The 21,641-nt window shown below is 37.5% G+C and overlaps 1 protein-coding gene across 2 annotated transcripts in view; it reads right to left on the bottom strand.

The window, feature by feature from the left end:
• Positions 1 to 3,429: 3,429 nt before the first annotated feature.
• Positions 3,430 to 21,641, bottom strand: part of LOC102230670 (contactin-3-like) — a 59,954-nt gene continuing 41,742 nt past the window's right edge. For both annotated transcript variants that reach the window (XM_014472181.2, XM_023341545.1), the window contains exons 16-24: positions 20,037 to 20,195; positions 18,635 to 18,784; positions 18,479 to 18,549; positions 16,522 to 16,756; positions 15,941 to 16,050; positions 13,799 to 13,985; positions 13,476 to 13,588; positions 13,180 to 13,348; positions 3,430 to 7,141 (exon numbers count right to left, since the gene is read on the bottom strand). In XM_014472181.2, the coding sequence (XP_014327667.1) occupies positions 7,044 to 7,141; positions 13,180 to 13,348; positions 13,476 to 13,588; positions 13,799 to 13,985; positions 15,941 to 16,050; positions 16,522 to 16,756; positions 18,479 to 18,549; positions 18,635 to 18,784; positions 20,037 to 20,195 (1,292 nt within the window). In that variant the 3' untranslated portion in view covers positions 3,430 to 7,043. The remainder of the gene's footprint in view (positions 7,142 to 13,179; positions 13,349 to 13,475; positions 13,589 to 13,798; positions 13,986 to 15,940; positions 16,051 to 16,521; positions 16,757 to 18,478; positions 18,550 to 18,634; positions 18,785 to 20,036; positions 20,196 to 21,641) is intronic.

Genomic DNA, 21,641 nt, shown 5'->3' with positions numbered 1-21,641 from the left:
CATCCTTTCTTACAGCTGAGAGGTCTATTACGACTTCAGCTTTTGATCTGAGTATGTTTTTTCTCAGAAAAAAAAATCAACATTTCTAAATAATTGTTTTATTACAGGCATCTCTAAAAATATCTGTAATATAAATGTAACCAAAACATTTTTTAATGCAGTCTTTCTGCATGTTTCTGTGGGATAAATGTAAGGTATTTTATTATACAAGACATCTGTGAATTAGAACAAATATCCTAAGGTAGTTGAAGATACTGTTAAATATCTTACACTTCTTTGAACTTCAAACGTAAGTTAAAAGAATAAACAACACAAGAAAACATGTTTTAGCTATTAAACAAATATCCTACTAGAAAAGAAATGGGGTGGAGGTAAAAACTTTGTTTGCTGTCCCTTCCAAAATTATTGCATCCCAAATAAAACTACTTTCCAATGCTTTCTGGCTTTTACAATAATTCTAATTATTAAAGACACATTATCTTAAACAAGGTACTACTACATGACAAAAAGGTTTTGATTTCAATTTTCTAAAACATAAATAAGAAATGGTTGTATGTCAGGTGATTAATTTCTTCAATTCCTCCTTTTGATCAAGAAATTAAGCTTTGAGGCTTAATTTGAGGCTAAGGAGCTAGTTTATAGCTCCTTAGCTATAACTACAAGATACAGAAATAGTAATCTGACAATGGTACGCACATCAAAATCTAAAAAAAAGAGGACATTAAACTGAATGAAACCAAAAGAAAAAAAGTAAACGAAAAAACAAATGTTTCTTCCAATTTAAGATGTAAGTATGGGCACATTTAAGCCTTTTTAAGGCCAAAAATATTCATGTGATTAAAAATGTAACTTTTTAAAATCCCAGCAGAAACAATGTAAGGTACACTTTATTTATTACGTTGACTAGAGTCTTTAAGAACTTTTAATTAGCAATTTATGACTTTCTGCTAGCAGAAAATAACAAGTGGCTCACATCTGCTTCCAGGAAGCAAACCGTTTTAAACACCTCAGTCTGTGGCAAACAGGGCTGGATGAGGACAGAAGTATATTTTAATATGAGATTATGTGAGTGCAATAAAAGATGAACTTATTTTGGACTTTTTTTCTACCCATCTACTGATAATTGTGGAGGATGCTGTACGTAGTTAATAGAGACTAGCTGTCATATTGGAAAACAACAGCTCTTAATTGTTATCTTTGAACAACACTTGGCCTTTGTGCAGAAATTTTCAAAGAAACAAAAAGAAAACAGGAACAATTAGGAACCATATCAAACATTTAGAAAGAAAACATCCAAATCAAATCATGTCTACTTTACCAATACATTACAAAACAAAGAGGCTGGCAAAGCTTCCATGTACCAAAGACATAAAGGTTGCCTTTTTTCAATTTGTTTGATCAATACATCGGCCAAAAGCATTTGTTACCCATGTAAGCATGTATGTTCATTTAATAAAAACACAGTGGTAAAAAAAACAAAACAAAAAAACATACATAAGTTGACATACACAGAAAGCCACAGAAAAAACCCCCAAACCAGACTTAGACTTCAAAGGAGTTTGAGTCATTTACACATATTTGCAGGAAACAAAAACAAGGTTTAATCAGAAAAAAATCACCCAACATTGGCTGTATTCTGTGGATTTTCCCTCTAGTCGCTTTGCTCTGGTAATCTACGATCATTTAATAGAAAAGCAGACCTGTCAGCTCCTGGCTGGGTCAAATCCATTGCGCGCCCCCGACACTGACCTTGTATTATTCTACGTGAATGTCCGTGATGCTTCACTTACTCTGTGCCCACAAGCATTGTTAGAGGTTGAAGAATTTAGATTTAAACACCACAATGGTCCTCTTGAAATCACTTGCCTCTGACTCCATAGGCTATGGTGATAACACACACAATCCTGCTCACACACTTTGTCTTTTGTCTCATGCTCACACCTTTACTGGTGTCATTTTGATAGAACCGTCCTGATTTAGTCCTCCCTGAATCCTGATATATTAGTCTTGTGCGGGTGTCATTAGTGCCATTAGTCGAATGCCCTTTCCCCACTAAACCCCTCAGGCCTGCTCTAATTTATTAAGATGTTTTAATGTCTGCTAAATCATGGCACATGTCAGGCTTTCCATTCAAGTCAGACTGTTAAATAGCCCATTGTGTTCTGAGCTAATACCCCTCTGATCTATTCGCTCCTGCCACCTTGGAGCATTTACATGATAGAGTGAAGCAGGTCTGGGTACCTGAGTGGTGGTGGCTGTGGTTTTTCACTGAAGTACATAAGCAAACAGTGACAGCACAAACGACACAAAAAAAGGCCAATAGTACAACTGACAACAAAGGACAGATTCACAAAGTATTAAAACACAGCTGACCATAGATTTATCCAAATAACGTCGAAGCTGGTGGCTAGATTTCAGTTTTCAGACTGGCACAATTGGCAGCATTTCAAACGTCTCGTCCCAACTTTAATGGCTGATGATGATGATGCATATCGGCTGGCTTCGGCTGGGTGCCCAGCAGGGAAACACTGAAAATTCTGTTCGAATATTCTCTTCATATTAATTAATGAATTGTTAGGTTTCCTGTAAATCCTTCAGTCATTTGTACTCTAACATGCATGTTGCTATGTTGAAATGTTCAAGGAGAGGTTTTCTGATCATAGGGCTTAAAGTAAAAAAAATAATAAAAAAATGGAGCCTGAAACTTTTCTTGGTGGTGATGGGAATTAAATAATTGCTTTTAACAGCACAATAAACAAGTAAATGTCAAGGAACGATGACTTCAATGAGGTTCCAATGTACTTCAACTAAATGAAAAAATGTAAGATATTTATGTCCCACTGCAGCCTTCCAGCTAGAAAAAAACCCTCAAAAAGGCTCACAACCTCATTGAGCAGAAACATTTCAGGCAATTAATTTGTAAGAAATTTAGAATACGCCATATCACAATTTATAGATAGAAACTGCACAGATTTGGCTTCTATTTTTTTTTTTAATGCTTTGGGTTCTAAACAGGGTTATGTAAGAAATTCAAATCACTAATTTGTCTAGAGAAACAGGTGGTGCATGAGAGGTTGTTGCAGATGAATAAAAGATGTTATATGTTTTGTGTACAAAACTTTAGTTTTAGAGCATATAACTCTGCTCTTGGCCCACTTAATTTTTGATTAAAAAAAAATCTGATGGGCTGCTGGAAAAGAATATTGCCATGTGCAAGTTGTGCAAAAAGGAGTTAGCCTGTCATTGAACTATTCAAGCCAAAAATACCCTCCCTATGCAAAAACAGGAAAAATCCTATGCATTTTCTTATTGTTGATTTCACACATCCATTTTTTAATAATTTAGCAGCAAAACAGGTTTTTTTTTAATTGAAAATCTTCCTTATTTTTTCATATGTAGTTTTCAATTAAAATGTACATAATTTAGCAATTAACTCAAGTAAAATTAAAATCTGTAAAAACTTTTGAGTCCCACGATTAAAAAAAATACAAAAGCAAGCAAAAACAGGCCTCACATTCAAATAAGGAAAACCTATTACCATATAGTTTGTGAGATAGCAAATTAATTAAGAAGGATTTGGGTTAAAAGAGTTTTAAATTGGTTGACAAGGGGTATGCATTTAAGAAGAGGCTGCCATGATGCATTTTATTCACAAGTATCTTGAACTCCCAGATGTTAGGAAACTGTAAAAACTGCTAACATACAGATGGCAACAGTGATTTAGCCTTTTAAAAAATGGTGCTTGCAGTGTTTAACTCTGTTGTAAATGCAGGGATCTGTTACCAAAACAAGTGAGAAAGAAGTTGAAAGCCATCTCCCTTTCTCACCTCCACTTGCCTGGTGGCGGTGTGAAGAGGGTGTGAAGTGGATGTGAGGTGAACGGCGGATTATCGGTTTTGGTGACAGAAAATGCTAGATGGTACAACAGATGGATGTAGCCACTGGGTATGAAAAGTCACACAAATTCTGAAGTTGTTTTTTTCTTCTTCTTCTCAGTCTGTTTGACTTCTTTCTGTAATACACCCGCAATATCCCAGAGAACGATCGGGATGCAAAAAAACAACTTTGAATCAAAGAGTAAATAATAGAACAGTGGCCGTGGTGATCAATGAACCACAAGAAATTTTTAAAACGCCCATGTGCCAAATTTGTTGCGTCAGAAATGAAACGCCACTTGAAAACTGAACTAATAATGACCTGACTTGTACAGACGTGTAAACAGCTACAATACTGAATAATTTATGGGTTAGGTCATTTTGTGCTGGAGCCGACAGTTCGAGGTCATCTGCATGGTGACACTTATTTCCATTATTTTCCCAAGTGCAGGAGATGTGAGAAAAACACAGTAGGAGGGCTCTTTGTCACTGCTGCTCCTTGATGTCAGACAGTAGCGAAGCCCTGAGGCGTTTTAAAATTCAGTCTTTCAGCGAGTTAGCTAAGGCGTATGCTTTATGTACAGGTTAAAAAGGTTCAGATGAGTTAATTAGGCAGTTTTTGATGCAGTTATATGCCACAAAGCGACTTTTTATCACTATAAATCTAATAATATAAATGCTAACTCTTCTTGGACTGTGCTGTTCTGTGATCTCATCAGTTATGTCACATCTCTCTAGCCTATTTCTCTTTAAGATCAAGCAAATGTTCATATAAAAACATGGAAATACACTGGTTGTCCACTCAAAATTAAGACTTTAGAACCCTTGTGACTACATGCATCTTTATTGGTGACAAAAGTTTAAATGCATTCCCTTGCGCCTTCATATTTTGTGTATGGATTCTTAAAGATAAGAATTTATAACTAGAAGTGTTAATATGACACCAATTTTTTCCTCAATTTTATGTAGACAAACTGGCCACTTTTTGGGTACACCTTCTTAGAATTGTATTAGTCACCTGGATATGGTCATCAAAACTGCTCAGTTAGTCAATTGGTAATAAGGGGGTCCAAGTGTGCCACACCATCACATCACATACAGCAGCAGCAGTCTGAATCATTGATACACGTGCTTTCATGTTGTTTACACCAGATTCTGAATGTTGCAGCTGAAGTCACACAATGTGATTCAAGGTTTGACGTGTTGGAGATGGTATTCTGCATGCCTTGTAAAAGGAGTTTACATGAGCCACTGTTGTCTTTTTATTAATATTATTATTATTATTTTATTTTTTTATTTTTATAACTTTCGTTATTTTAAGCCAGTGTGTAAATTCTGTCCAACTCTCTGACACCAAAAGGGCATTTTCATCCCTACAGCTCCTCCTCACTGGACATCGCCCCCCTTCCAAAACCATTCTATGTAAACTCAAGAGATGGTGATGTGTGGTAACGCCAGCAGATTAATAGTTTATGAAATACTCAGACCAGTTCTATGTACACCAAGAACCATGCTATACTCAAAGTCACTAAAATTGTATTTCTTGTGTGCGGCTTAAAGCCAGCCAGTCATCTTCATCTTGTCTAGACACCGGTCTGTATCGAATTACTACCATGAGATGAATGGAATTTGTTTTGAGTTAACAAGCACTCGAACAGGTTACCTAATAAAGTGGCCAGTGTTGACTTCTATTACTGAGATCTACAGTTAGCACAATACATTTTTGAATCTATGTTTGTGAAATCAGAGCAAAATAAAGGCAATCTATCTGTTAACATTAGAGCTTTGTCTTACTTAGTTTTTAAGGTGGATAGGCAAATGCTTCATTTAAAAAATGTGAAATTAGGCATTATATGCCATTTCAACATCCCTCCACAGCTTGTTAGGTTATGATAGAGAATGGTTATCGCTCCAAACCCTGGACATCCACAAACAGTGTGTTTTATGTGTGTTTAAGATCAGCCCGTCCTTTTGACTATAGTCCATATATCTTGTAAAATTTAGCCAAAACAAAGACATTGAAAGTCAGGCTTCTCAAAAGCTTTTACTCTTCAATCAAACACTTTTTCACTCATCAGCTTCTTCACTGTATAGATTGAAGTAAATGCCAATTTCTCTGAATTTTCATTTAGGTTTTGGCTCAGGGGTTTTCCCTTGAAGCTGAAGAGCTGCGTTCTGAAACATGCCTGTTTCATACATCATTTGTTTCATTCTTTCCTATAACATGGAAGTGAAATACAGAAAATGTCTTGCATTTAGTTGTAAAAGAGAATAAATTCTTTTGTACAAATTTTCACTTCAAAGAATTGACTTGGAAGTAAAAATTAAAGACTTCTGTTGTTGTTACCTAATAACTTGGAAAAAAAAAAAGAACACATTGGCACTTGTACTACGCAGCATTACTCCTACTGCTGTTTACGAGAACATGTTTCTTGATGCCAAGTTAAGTACAGATTGTAGTTATTTTTCTTCAGGCATTAAAACCTTAAGGAGCCTACATTCAATTTTCCAAAGTTAAGTGATAATGATAATGTAAATACTTAACACTATGAGGTGTTTTATGACCGAAATCTGGAACACAATCCATTTTTAATGGAGAATCTACTCATAAAAACAGGCTGCTGGATGTATCCGTAATTGGGGCCATTGCAAGAATCTTCAAAGGCACAAGCATATGTGTGAATGAACATGTTCAGACGATCTAATTGAAGCATGAAGAGGAACACAGAAAATTCAAGAGATGAAAACTAAAATCTCATACAGAGGCCCTCAAAAGATACACTGAGTGCTTAATGACTGTAAACTGCATGAAACTGAATGCTGAGAAAAGCATGGAGCTATCTTTTTAATAACAAGAAGAAGGCTGAAACTACTTTGGCACATGAATGGAAGTAAGGCATCTGTGTTATTTCAGAGTCAAAGTAAAGAGCTGAATTGGAGTATTGTTCCTGACTGGCAAAATGTCAGACCCACATTAAAAAAAATAAAGGCAAGCAAATAATGTTAATTAATTCTGTCTGATAGCACACTCCAATATTGCACTGCCTCATATTTTCTACAGAACACAATAAAACTGTCATCTCCAAACAAGAGTCAAGAGAAAAAAAAGCATGATTACTTTTAGAAACAATAGAAAAATGTTGGAAAACAAAGCAGAGAGAGGTCTTGTCACAACATTGACCTGAACGTAGATATTGCAATGGTGAAGAACAAGGAGAGCGGGGATGTGTCCACACTCAGGGCGTTGGAGCCACGGGCGCTCATACCTACAGCAAAGACAAAAAAATAAATAAATAAAATGGCAAAAACTAAAAGTACTGAAGCTCACATCCAACTTATACACTATTTTAATTCTGACTTGGACTCAAAATACTGGAAGGCTGAAACATTCCAACAGAGTTGAAAACATGTTACATATAACCAATAGCAATTCTTGCATGAATTGTGCCCTGGACAATTCAGTAGCTGGATAAATACAGCAAAGTCCTGCAGCAACCAAGCAAAAATATTCTCTCTATTCTCAGTAGAATGATGCGGTGCTAACTTTACTTGTTTGAAAGCAATAGAAGACTTTACAAGGTGAAACTAAAAGACCAATTTTCCTTTTCTAATCTGCTGCTTTTGCTGCCCCATTTCTTAAGCTGCCCTGGACGACTGCCCATATCAAAACCCACCACTGAATGTGATGTAAAGTTTTACTATTTAATAAATTAAAGGGAGAATTTAGATTTCATTTTTGATTGAGGTTGTGTCCATACCTTGAAATATACAAATGTGTTGTCAAAGTAAGCTGCCGGCATGAGAGGGAAACAATATTTTGTAAGTAAAATATTATTTCTAGACATTTTACTCTTTGAAAGAAAGACAAAAATAATTGAGGAGTTGACAATGTAAACTGTATTGGATCTTATATTAGCAATTATCACAGTTATTTAAGCTACCCCTACTAAAAAAGCAGCTTCTGTGTACTTATGAAGCCTAGGCGCAAATTCAAACTGGAAGACTCTTTTATCCCCACCGGGACCCGTTAATTGAAGCGACCTGCCCACAATCGTCGACCTATCAACGCCGGACCAAGCCACGTCACGTCCAATCACCGACCAAGTCCCAGCTGATAAGGACCTTCATCCATGGTGTCCTTCGCTCTCCAGCCGAGCTCAACCCACCACCACCCCTTCTCCTCCATTCGCCCGGTCCTGAGGCCCGCACCCTTCTTCAACCTCCACCACCAGTGCCGGGCCCCGGGGGATGACGTTCCTAACAGCATCGGGGATGCTCATCTGAAGCCTATCGCTAACGCTGCGATAACCGTTATCCCCAGGCGGGGCCCGAGCGCCAAAGACTTTAAATTCTGTTTGTCAATAAACTCTTCTAATTGTCTTCTCATCTCCGTCTGAGTCTCTCCAGATTGAATTGAGGCAATGCTAATACTTCCCTTAACTCAGAATTTTTCAAAGAGCAGCTAACATTCCCAAATCCAGCAAGTTTCATAATCATCCAAAGTTGAAAGCTTAAAATGATAAAACAGAACCTATGAAGTTCTCAGTCCAGCTTCCCAGTTATCTGAAAAATGACCTACAAACATGTCTTAACATGTTGTAGAATTTTTTTTTTATTTAAATGTGTCCTTTTTCTGCCTTATTTTCTTAACCACTTCCCTGCTCCTGAAAACATCTAACTCTGAGTCACCTTCACTCACTAACTGCATCTCCGCTGAGGAGTGTTACTGTCAAAGTGACTTGGAAGCGCTTAAATATGAATTAAATATAATCAATTCACTTTTCAGATTTTGAGTTTTAGACCAGAAAATCACCGCTCACGGCCATTTGAACTGAAAATCACCTGATTCTGGTTTAGACAATTTCTCCGAAGACCTCAGCACTTTGACAGGTATAAGTCCAAATCAGTTAAGAAAACATTTGCCTTGAGACATGTTTTATGTTGAACAAAATTGAAACAAAAAGCTAATCAAAGCACCAGACTTTGGCAAAGCTTTGTATTCTGCACATTGAGTGATGCAGAAACTGTGGTATACCTCATGGATAAACCATGAAGTTGTGTCATTGTAACGTTGCAGTTAAAACAGCAATACGATTCAAGATGTCATAGCAGCAGAATGCAGAATGCAGTCATCACATCTGCACCACTGGCTACACTGGTTTTTTCCCCATTGTCCTTTACCTCTCTGCTCTGTCTCCGTCTTCTCTCCAACAAACATGTATTATTACTTGGTATAATCCTGGCTCATCCAGATATATTTTTTAGCTCCCCATAGAGATGCAAGTCATCTTTGCTATTGAAATCCTTTACGCTTGCTATCTTTTTATAATTTTAAAAATAATCGAATGGGATGAAAGTCTTAACTCATAAGGTACTGATAAAACCAGTAGCCTAGAAGAATTTAAAGTAGCTACTGGAGAAGCACTGAGAAACATACTTGAGACTAGAACTGGGCAATTGTCAGCCTTGAAAACTTACAACTAAATATTTTCCAAGTGAACACATCATGCGTACCACTGGGTACCATTGAGGCTACGCAATAGTGCTACCTTTAACTCAACACTCTTCAGTGAGGGAGTTGTTACTGCTTGAGTCAAAGATAGTGAAGGTTTTAGTCTGTTCTCACCTAAATGCAGCTCCAGGAACTCTGATTAGGTATTACTTGTCTCACCTCTGCCCTGCTAGATTATCTGAAGCCACATCTGGTCTTAGTGGTTTCGCCTTCTGATCCCGTTCCTGTGTCATGTATATGTCTGTACTCTGTTACTGGTATGCACCACTTGCTCTGTGAGTTAGGTTTTCTTTTGGCTTTTGTGCCTGACCCTATCTTGAGTATTTTCTTTTTTTTGATTCTTGTATATTTTGTTGGACGGTGAGCCTGACTTGGTTGTCAATTAGAATTTTGTTCATGAAATCTGAACTGCTTGGACTTTGCCTCTTTCCTGCTCCTAAGACTTTCCATTCATTTTGCTCTCATCATTATCTCCCTTCAACAACAAGTTTATCAGCACACAACCAGTGCCTTTTCTCACCACTATTCCTGGCAGCACCACTTGACAGGAGGAGGCTCAAGCAACCAAACTGACATTGATAACCTTTATATGTATTAGGGAATGTTTGTAAAACTCCCAGACTCTTTCTAACCTGTTTGCTTTTCCCTGTAAAGATTGATGAAGTGTTGTTCCTCCCTTCTAATAATTAATTTTCATTAGCTGCAATAGGGTGTTTGCAATTATGTCACACAAAGTACCCTCGAGCCATTTAAGAAGACAAACAAGAGAAACAACAGTGACACATTCAGGACTGTCGGAGAAAGTAAGTATTAAAAGCAATTATCAGGGGAAGATTTTCATTTGCAATTTTCAAAGAACACTTTGAATTTAACGGATAAAAGAGCAAACGTAATTGCCAAACATTTCACACATTGATATAAAGAACTACTTGGTGTCCATGAAGCAGGCCACCAGTTTATGCCTGATTAATTACAGTCATATTCAATACATTATAATATTACTGTGAAGTTTGATTTATTTCAGAGTTAGTTTAGAAAAAGAAACACAATATACAGATTAACTACATTCAACATCAATTGTTTCAACATCGGTGTTTTCAATCTTGTTTATTATGAGGATTTTGCATTTACAACCAAGAAAAACGCTATATTTAAGATGACCATATTACATCAGACCAACAGGAAATAAAAGACGTAAATAGAAAAATGTAGGCATAATGAAGAGTATGTTTAATACCTGCTTACAGGTTATAATTTTCAAAAGGTACTTTTAATCTGAAAGACAAGCCTCATCAGAAACCATATTCTAATTTATTGAGTATTACTGTAGACGTGTCACTGACCTACGGAAGGAAAAAATAAGATTATTATATGAATTTCTCCTATTTTATCTAGCTATGAGCAAATGCTACTGGTATTAGTTTTTAATTTGAACACTTACAAATCCTTAAGTGGATTAAGATTCTCTTTTACAAGTCTAAAGTCAACATTTACCCAGCCTGCCTAAAATGATCCAACTGACTACTACTGTCTGGACATTTTTTCTTTCTCAAATTGATGAACATGAGCTAAGACAATAATATGAAAAAGTTTATGTTTTCAAAATAAATGTCCAGCTCAAGTCTGCAAACGTATTTTCTGTAGACTTAGACCTAAAGTGAGCAAAATTTACAACAACTCAACATTGTGTTGCTGCTCCAATACAAATGTCTGGTTAACAATCTGTCCTATATGTCCTCCAGAGGAGCAAAGAGTGGAGATGCTTTACAAACACCATAAAGCTTTAAACTTTCTCCTTGTTTTGTGTCATTTTTGGGTCCAGCCTCTGTTTGAAGCTTTTACAAGGACAGTTATTTTTAGTGTATGTGAGGTGTTTCAAGAAGTAAGTCAGAGGAAGCACAAAAGCTGTGAAAAGCTGTTTAAAAAGGAAACAATTTTCTACAGAGGCATGTCATGTTTTCTTTCAGACTGCTATAGCAGAGAGCAAGACTTTGACAGGCACTGCTCATTTCAATCTATTGTCATTTTGTACTTTTTCCACTTCAAGACATTTCTTGCTGACTTCTACATGTACAGCCATTCGTACCTAGCTTTGGTAAGTTTGGTCAAACTGGTAAAAGAGCCAAATTGACCTGGGGCCAACTCCCTCAGATATCAGCAAGGCTGAATGGGGCACAGGAAAGCTCCTGGATTCAGAAAAGTTGGAAATCTTCAATGTTGTCTGGAGTACACACCAGAGCTGAATTTACTCTGCTACATTTACTTGGGTAACTTTTTGGAGACGTTTTTCTTCACCATACTTTCAATTCCCTAAAGAAGGTCCTTTTGACTGCCTGTCTTACCCCTGCCCTCCTTGTCCACACCTGTTATGAAACAATGTGAACAAAGAGTTGGTGTCAGACATGTTAAAAAATACTTATAACTTATTTTTAATCCAACACCATCTGGAAGGTGGCCAATGCTCTGTGGAGCGCTGCCCACCAATAATTTTCAAACGTGCTAATGATGAAAATACCAATAGCTAAAGTCCAGTCAGCTATTCTGTCTGGCACATTGTGTATGCAAGGCAAATGCTCCCTTCTTCCAGTTTGTCCTTTTTGGCAATAAATCCATACCTACATTCACTCCGACAAAAGCAGATGCTGCCCAGCAATCAAATAGTATGCTTCTCTAATACACCAATTACATTAAGTAATTTGACTGGTCCAGCTAAACACTACACAATAACAATTGGAATCAATAACATTTCGAAAAATACACCAATTACATTAAGTAATTTGACTGGTCCAGCTAAACACTACACAATAACAATTGGAATCAATAACATTTCGAAAAATAAACACACTATTAATAGTGAAATTAAAGATAATAAAGCATGCTGTCACTTTTGAAGGTTAGAAAAATGTAACTGATTCAAGTTAATAGGATGACTTATTGCTATCATTGTACATAAACAATATAGAAGATCCCCCTGCATGCTACTTACAACCACCTTGTGAAAATTCACTGGAATTCAAACTGCCTCTTTTAAATGTAATAAAACTCAATCATACCTTATAATTGTGTGTAAAGGGACCAAGAACCTGATTAAGTTTGATTGCAATCCCAACATTTTCATGACCTTTGTGACTAAATTAACAGCCGTGTGCTGCTGGTTTCTCCTTTATAATGAAATAACGTCTACAGAAAAATCTTCCCCAGAGGAAAAAAAAATGTATAAATGATGCTTGAATTACTTTCAGAGATTTTACTTTTTGTAAACAGTGCTTTTTGTTTTCACTGCTAATGTGTTTTGCACACATCTTTCACTTCGTGTCTAAAAGAAAAAGGCAAAAAAAGTGTTTATTAAAAGAAAAGCCACTATGAAACTCAAACTCCCCTCTGATCTTTCGTTTTTAAGGGATTCGGCACAGAACTTCCAACAATGTAAAGTAGCATTTAGAGGGGAAAACGAGCCCCCCTGGAGCTCCACAAGACAGTAATAGCTCCTAGTAAAAAGAGGGCTGCAGACAGAGATGGATGGCACTGCATATTTCAGCAAAACATGAGCCCAGTAGAGCCAAATTAGGGTGGCAAGGGACATTAGTACTGTTGAGTTAACGGAGGACAAAATGTCCCTGTCAGAACTGAAACGTGTTGAGTGATTTCATTCATAAAAGTCCATAGAAACATTTAACATATAGGTTCTAAGACACAGAGGTACCATGAAATAACAAAACCTAGTACACTGGGAGCACACCTCTTTCACCTTTTCAACTGAATAATATATGAACAAAAAAAAAAAAAACATACTCAGTCTATGGATCCGTATGGGATCTGAGGCTGGACCCAGTCCTCCCTCACTCAGCGTCTGAATGCGAATGATGTAGTCGTCTTCATTCTCAGGGAGGGTCAAGTCTGCTGTCGAATTGGCCGTTGTGAAAGTGTTTACCTCATTGTGTCTCTGTCTCCAGAATGAAAGCTGAGCGAGGGAGGGTAAACAAGTGAAAAGACACAACGTAAATATGTATCCTCGCAGCCGACTCTGTTCTCACAGCTTATTGTGCGGCATTAATAAACGCGCTATCATCAAGCACGGAGAAACTCACTTGATATCCTGTAACTTCTGACTCTGATTCCATTGCCACCACAGGCTCCCAGTAAAGAGACAGCTGAGAGCCAATTAGAGTCCATTCTACATTCAGCGGTGGCTGGGCAGGCGCTGCATGAGATAAAAATGATTTATTTCAGAGTGTGGGCACAGAAGCAAATGACTGTATTATTGGCATACTGGGATCATCACATTACCATATCTGGCTGTTTTTAAAATCAATATTAGCGAAGGATATTGTTCATACGGTTTGCGAAGAAAAGGCCTGATTCAAAGCAAACACAGGCTTTTGCTAAATGATCACTGAGCGCTGCAACTTACGTGGCTTTTTTGTGGTGACATTGATTGCAGGGAGGAAAGGGCCGGTGCCCGCTGTGTTGAAGGCGCTAACTGTTAAAAAATACTGCGTGTTTCCTCCCAAGTTGTTTACTGTGACTGAGGTTTGGTTCCAAGGCACTCTAACCTTCCCCATCGTTTCCGGTTTGGTGTCATCCTCCCAGTAAACCACCTTTATAAAACAAAGAGCAGACGCAACACAAATGTTACACTACCTCACGAAAAAGATTATTACCTCTTGAACAATTTTGTTTTTTGCATTTTGCCACACTATCACCACACGTTTCAATGCCTTTTAATAAGATTTTATATGATAGAGCTACATGTATTTGGGAAGTTGAAGAAAAATTATGAATGATTTTCAAAATTTTTGTTGTGTAAATTTTTATTTAGTTGCAATTACTATGATGCTTCCAGGGTAACTAATTGCCTGCAGCAGTCACCAAATTACTAAACAGAGTCTGCCTGAGTACAATTCTGTCCAATACAATGGTTCCGTGAGGGATTTTTTTCAAGACAACTTCATTTTTGAGAACAAGAGTTAGAATAAATGGCTGCAAAACACTTGAAGCTGGACAGCAGGTTTACTTTCTAGCATGACAACAAGGCTAAAATTAGGGTTGTTTATTAAAACTGACAGCTCGAGCAAGGTACAAAGGAATGGTTTAAATTGAAGCATATTCACCTGTAATAATGGCCTTGTGAAAGTCCTGACCTAAATACAAACCAAAATTCATGGCAGCAATTGACTTGAATTGATGTTCAGACACTTTCCATCCAATCTGTCCAAGCTAAAAATATTTTTTTTTTTTCCGCAAGGAATATGTTTAAAATTGCCTACATCCCAGAATCAGGCTCTACTTTGAGTTGATCTATTACACAGAAAAACCCAATAAAATATATTAATGCTCTGGGTTGAAAAGCCAAAAAATATATCTAAAAAAAGAAAAACAGTTTCAGGGGCATGAATAATTTTCTAACACATTATATTTATATATATTTTTAGATCTCAGTAAAATGTGCTTAAACTGGTTCCATACAGGCAAAAGCTTAACTTTGACATAATGTGGCTGGGTGCATCTTAGAGAGGTGAGCTTTGATGATCCACTTGCTTCTAGAAACCTCAGTTATGCTAAACATCAGAGAAAGAATGGCAACGTAATTTAGGCCAGAAATCACGAATCGTTTCTTTTTATCTATTTCTTTAAGGATTCTTTTTGTAAAATCAGTCCTTAAAGCACAGCCTAAGATGATAGCATCAAAACCCAACATTTTGGCTACAGTAAAAAATACTGTATGTTAAAACCGTGAATAAAGGTTCTGTTCGCCCTTTTAATCCAGTTAAATGATGAAAAACAATTAAATAAATTAACATTCTGTCAGTCAACTCATGAATTTATTGCCCGTTATTTAACTCTGCAATACATCATGCACTGCAAAATAAAAGAATGAAATTTAAATAATTGCACTAATTGAAGTTTGACTAATTAAATTTTAAATTGATATATACAATAATTAATCATTTGTATCACTCGTAGTAATTAGAATAACAATAGATGTTGCTAGTGAGCATCCAGCCCATTCTTACGTTCCTTTTTATATTCTCTGTATCGTATAAAAAGAAACACAGCTTACTTTTTAGTTTACATGTTAATCAGGTGATCACAGTTTGTGACAGTAAACTCAACCACAACCCGCTTTTTGAGGTTCAAAATTGATCTATCCCATTTTGTATTTAGATCAGTCAAAAGACAGCACATTGCTATAGTTACTGTAATTTGGGGTATGAAATACTGGTCTTCTGACATGATGCTTTGGGGTCATATGTATCATGATTTTGCATAAATGACAGTCAGTCTAAAGCGAGCCCACAGATGGGTAATTTTCCTTTCTTCTCCCGAAAGAAGTTTGACATGTTTTCCTGTCATGTTGATACAAAGAAGTGTATAATTCCAGTTAGGGGGGAGAGTAGGAGGGGGCGTGAGGATGCCATTTCCATGGCGACGCAGTTTGGAAGAGACATATTTGAGGTGCAAGCTGAGGTGATGACAAGTGGTTTCAATTGTGTCGTCTTTGATATCGGTTTCCATTTATATGAGTAAAAAAAAAAAAAGAAAATTACGATACCTCATAGCCCAGAACCCTTTCAGGGGTGATGGTGAGAGCTTGCCAATTCACCTCAATCTCAGAGGCTGCGACACTTCGGGCCCAAACCCCTGCTGGCATTCCGCTTGGTTCTGAAAAAACAGAAGAAAAGAGACCGAGCATTTCTGTCAGGACGAAGCAACACGGAGGTAAGTGGAGAACATTTCTTTTGTGAATTTTTTACATTTACAAATCTTGATCAGGGCTCAGATGAGTCACCGCACAAAGGTCCTGCTAGTAAATAGACACAAACTAAGGCACAAACTGACTGCTTCTACGTGTGCCGAGAGGGAGCATAGATCTAAATGCCAACTGTTTTTTTTTTACCTTGGTAAAGCCGTTCAAGTGAGTGGTGATATTTGGAGAAAAAGGCACTACCTACTCTTACACAAATGTCTTGCAATTGTGCCTCACATTTTCTGCTTTTCTCTTGCTTTAAAAGGGATTTCTAGAGCCTAAAGCAGCAGATGCAGTAAAAACCACTTTTGTGATCTTTGTCCTTTTCAGAGAGAGAAATAGCTTTCAAGCTTTGCTAAGTCCTGCCCCATTATGTCCATCCTTACCTGTCTCTGCAGAGTAGATGGTGACCACAGGGCTGAAGGGGCCCTGCCCTTTGCTGTTGTAAGTGCCCACCTTCACGTGAAATGGAGAGAAGGGCGCGAGGCTGTCATTACGGTACACATAGCGGGATGCGCCGGGGGCCGAGGTGGCCACGTGAGTCCAGCTGACTTCTCCGAAGGCGCGGAAGGCAATGATGTAGCCGAAGCTCTCGCCATTCTGCAGTTCTTCAGGGACGGGCTGAGAGTGAAACACAAAACTATAGTGATATTAAAATATATACAGACCAGTCACACTCATTCTGGCACTGGCCGCCGCAATCGGCACAGACTCAGGCGTGCGTGACCCATAAATTGCTTCCGTGACCTGCTACCTGATATATTGAAATGAAAAGCAAGATGTGATTTTAAAAGGCCTTGGTGCTCATTACAGACCATGCAGGGAGTTTTTAAGATAAAAGCTGATCTGCATTTAATAAAATATGAAATCACCACGCTAACTCAGAGCTTAATCTTATTTGACAGCGACCAAGCTAGTTTATTTCAGTGCCATGCTTAATCACTGTAGACTTGAATGAGCTGCAGTAATTTGAAACTGATCGTATTTTCATAAACTATACACAGCATCTCACAAAAGTATTCACACCCCTTGAACTTTTCCAAAATTTTCCGCAGTACAACACATATGTTGATTGTATTTTATGCAACAAATGAGAAAGTGATACATAATTAAGAGGAAGAAAAAGTGAAGGATTTTCAGAAAAAATAATCAAAAGAATATGGTGTAAATTTGTTCTCAGGTCTCCTTAATCTGACACCCCGAAAGAAAATCTTCAGCTCGACATGTAAAGCAAACAGAATCCACTTGATTGGCATTTAACCTAATCATAAATGCAGCTCTTCTGTGAATGCCTCAAAGGTTCGTTTGAGAACGTTGGAAGCCTCTTAAAAACCAATGTACACAATAGAAATAAAAATTGTAGAGAACTTTAATGCCAAGCTTTCAGCACTTCACACTCCCTAATCAGTTTTCCCAATATTGAAAGATAGAATGGAATACAACCTGAGAGGAAAATGGCAACTAATGGAAAAACACACACACATACAGTATATATATATATGTACATATACTGTACATACTGTATATATATGTACATATACTGTACATACATGTATTTAAATTGACAGGCCAGGCAAGGAGAGTATCAGTAAAAAAAAAAAAAAAAAATAGCAGCCAAGAGGGGGAGAAGCAGAGATCAACAGCAAAAATACGCGACAGAAAATACAGGGCTCCCAACTGCGGATGAGGTTCTCCTTGAAGTAGGCCAATAATTCAACTCATACAGTCAGAGCTCAATGAGACAAGGAAAATTAAAGCATATTAATAATATTAGAAACGGCCTTTTAGACGGCAGGTTAGAATGGTTAAAACAATGTCCAGACCTAAATCCATTTGAGAACTTGTGGGTAGCAAATTGATAAAATTAATCCAAAAATCATCTGTCATATTAAATCAGTTTCACAAAGAAGAGAAGGTGAACATTTTAGTCTCTTAGAGTACAATTCTGGCAGCAACATAACCCCAAACGACAGATTCTACAAAGTATTAGTATATAAATGTGTGCCACATTTTCCAAAATTTCAATTTATACAAACCCCCTCTCTCAAAAAAGAAAAAGTATTTTTGTGATTACACTATCATGTGTTGGTTTGTGACATAATGTCTCAGTAGAATACATGCTGAGGATGAAACGTAACAAATTATGGAAGGCTTCAAGGGACATAAATACTTTGACAAAATAGAAACATACGTACGTTAGCATTTCTTCTACATTAATGATGCAGAAATAAATAAAATCAAAATGAGTCATCGGACTTCCCTTGACCTCGCGCAAGGATAAAAAAGACCAACTATAAACACAGTCAGTAACAGATACAGGAGAACATAAGACTGATGACTTACCTCCCATGTGATGACCAGTTCATATCTGCTTCCACCCCCTCCACCCACATCACCTGGGGCTGCATCTGGAACTGCAGAACCAAACAACTTGTCCAACTCATCTACATGTATGCCAAACAAAGCGGCGGCGCTTGATGTTAAGTAAATTCACTGCACCTGCATCCTCTGTTCTCGTCTTCACTGACACGGGACTGGGTTCCCCAACTCCGACGCCGTTTCTGGCCAATACCCGGAACTCGTATTCGACCCAGGCGTTCAGATCAACCACGGTAGCTGTGTGGATGTTGCCATCAATTACCTCTGGAACTGGAAGAAATTAGACAGCATGACAGAAACTGGCTGTATATTACAGATAAGGTCACTAACGTAATACATAAATATAAAGAACCTCTGTTATAGCATTTAACAATAAAAAAAAAAACCCAGGAAGGTCAAAAGTAAGTTTAGAAAGTCAAATAACTTCGCATAATATCTCACTACAGTAGAAAACTATTATTGCAAGAACTACACTTCAGTTTTTTGTGCTCGCTTAGATTTTCACTTAGATTTCGAAACTAAATGAACACCACAGAGACATACATTCATTTGAACCGACAACGAAAAATTTTCATTTGAAGTCCTTCATATAAAAATTCAAGAGAACAACAAACCCAAGCAAAATTTTAAAAATGCTTTGCAGTTAGAACTGATATCTGCAAAACACTTTATTGCCACTGCATTAACAATTCAGTTTGCAGCTTGTGGGGAGGATAAGGAGCATTGATTTTTAATGGTATTCAACATTTTGTAGCTTTAAATAGGAAATTGGTCTGTAAAATGTTGCAATATTTCTAATAATATATGCAGAGTATAGAGATAGAAATAAATAAATGCCTTCGTAAGGCATGTATTGTGCAAAATATTCCATCTAAAAAAAATTCTCATTTAGTTTGACATTTTTTCATTTTCTGTATTTACTTAAATCAATGTACTCTATTTTTGTTCCTTCTTTCTCACTTTTGTAGTCTGTATTTATTGACATTTTTTTATTGTACATTGATTTATTTGCGTGGTGTAAATAACTTTCAAATTCTTTGTCAGATTTCATTTAATGTATACATCATGATGCTTTAAAGGTTAATTTAGGAGCCTTTGCAAAGAACTGTAAAGATGCTTTTTAAGATTAAAGTCGTGTGAACTTGGCAGAAATCTACTCTGCTCTTGGTCTCCACTCTTACTAAGTGTTGGTGAAGATGCTAAAGGAGTTAGAGGACGTTGAGTGCACAAAACTTTAAACATCCCACATACGAAGGGCTCATTTTAACCTAAAGAATGCTTGTTTTTTATTGACTTCTTTTTCATGAAATTACTTGATTACATTCACTTTATTCGAGAAACAAGAAGGAAATACCAGCTAAAAATTGATGACTCAGGTGGAATGGCAATTGAATTTAAGGTAGTCATGTGCACATACATTAAATGCGGCTTCATGTTAGAAAAGAATTTGAAACGTCATAAAATGAGTTTTACAGGCATATTACACATCAATTAATATGCTTTACGATGCAAATATGTCTACCTGTATTGACTCGCTGCCAGCCCACAGTAAATGGAGTTTTTGTCTGGATGATGTAGCTGGTAATGGGGCTGCCGTTGTCTCTGCCGGGGCTCCACGCCAGCTGGGCCGTGCTGTCTGTCACCTCCTCCACAGTCACTGATTCCGGGGGGCTCGGAGGGCCTGGCTCAAACACAGGGAACAGACACCGTGAGGAAGTCGCACATTGCAGAATATGCATAGACGACGGATCTCCAGCACAAGGGTGTGGGGTGTGTTTCCACGTTCTGCGAGGAAAAAAATGCGAGCAACCGCAAACAATAGTCAGAAAACACACATTCGAACCCAAACTGTAATGCTCCAGAGCGGCGCCCGTCACGAGAAATTAAAAGTTAATTCAGGATTTATCCTCCTCTTTCCCCCCCCCCAACATGTAATCCCTGCCTTCCATGGTCCTCCCGGTAATGGATCGATTGAAACAGCGGAGGAGCGGGGAGTCAAATTAAAAGCTAAAAGATGAAGACGGGACCCCTCGCACCCCCGAGGAGCCAAAGTTTTATCATTTATTTGAATTATCCCACCAATTAAGCGGTGTGATGTTTTACTTTAGCTCCCTGTTTTATTGGATGTGTTAGCTCATCAGAAATAATGGACCACTGGAGAACAGTGAGTCAGACTGCTGAATAATGAGAATAATAAAAAAAAAAAATGCTATCAACTCTGCTCAGAGGAACGGCTTCTAATTTTAAGCTAAACATTTTAATTATCAACTTGATCTTAATAAACAATCTGGGTAAAAGAAAACCAAAATAGTGATCTTCAATGAGTAACAGCTGATCTACAGCTTACACCTTTATAGTACTGCCCACAAATATTTACCCTTAAAACTGTGGCTTTAGAGATATTGATCACTTTAAAACTCATTAGTGGCTCTCAATAACAAAAAAAACAAAAAAACTTTAATACGCTGGCCTCATTAATACATATTAATGGGCCAGACAATCGAGGATCAATTTCTTATCCTCTTAATTATATTTGGTTGGCTGAAGGCAACAGGATGCAGCGAGTCTCCCTGGAGCGTTTCAATGATCTCTCATTAACATGGAGAGACGAGTGTCAGTCTAGGTCTTTATTTCTCGCTCGGCGCAGGCAGACGGCAAAATTATGCTGATTTGATTTGAATCTCACCCAACTTTGTGAAATGTACACTCTCTCTTGTCAGTCCTGAATATCAGAGTGGCGAAACAATGATAAATCTCAACGGAATAGAGTGACTGACGTGCCTCTTTTTTTTTTTTTCAGGGCCACGATGGGGATGCAGCTGTCAAACTATAGCGAGGAGCGTCCTCCAAATGGTTTGAATGTTGTTGACCACGATGTTATCTTTACACAGCGACCTTCTCCATCGCTGTCCTCCTCATCCGGAGGAGTGTTTGTGAGGCATCATCTGAAGCATTAACTGCTGCTATTGTGGAAAACAAGCACCCGGATGATCACTCAAGAGCCTTTTGTGTCAGACGCGATTATCAGCGACCTTCAGTGCAGTGAGGGGAGGGGACCAAAAACAAGGCTGAAAATCACACTCTGAAACATGACTAAAATAGAGGATTATACAAAGAAATGTGCAAA

Source organism: Xiphophorus maculatus, chromosome 1, assembly GCF_002775205.1.
Source record: "Xiphophorus maculatus strain JP 163 A chromosome 1, X_maculatus-5.0-male, whole genome shotgun sequence".
Lineage (NCBI taxonomy): Eukaryota > Metazoa > Chordata > Actinopteri > Cyprinodontiformes > Poeciliidae > Xiphophorus > Xiphophorus maculatus.
The sequence above is the reverse complement of the archived record's forward strand: the minus strand, read 5'-3'. Positions and strand labels throughout refer to the sequence as shown.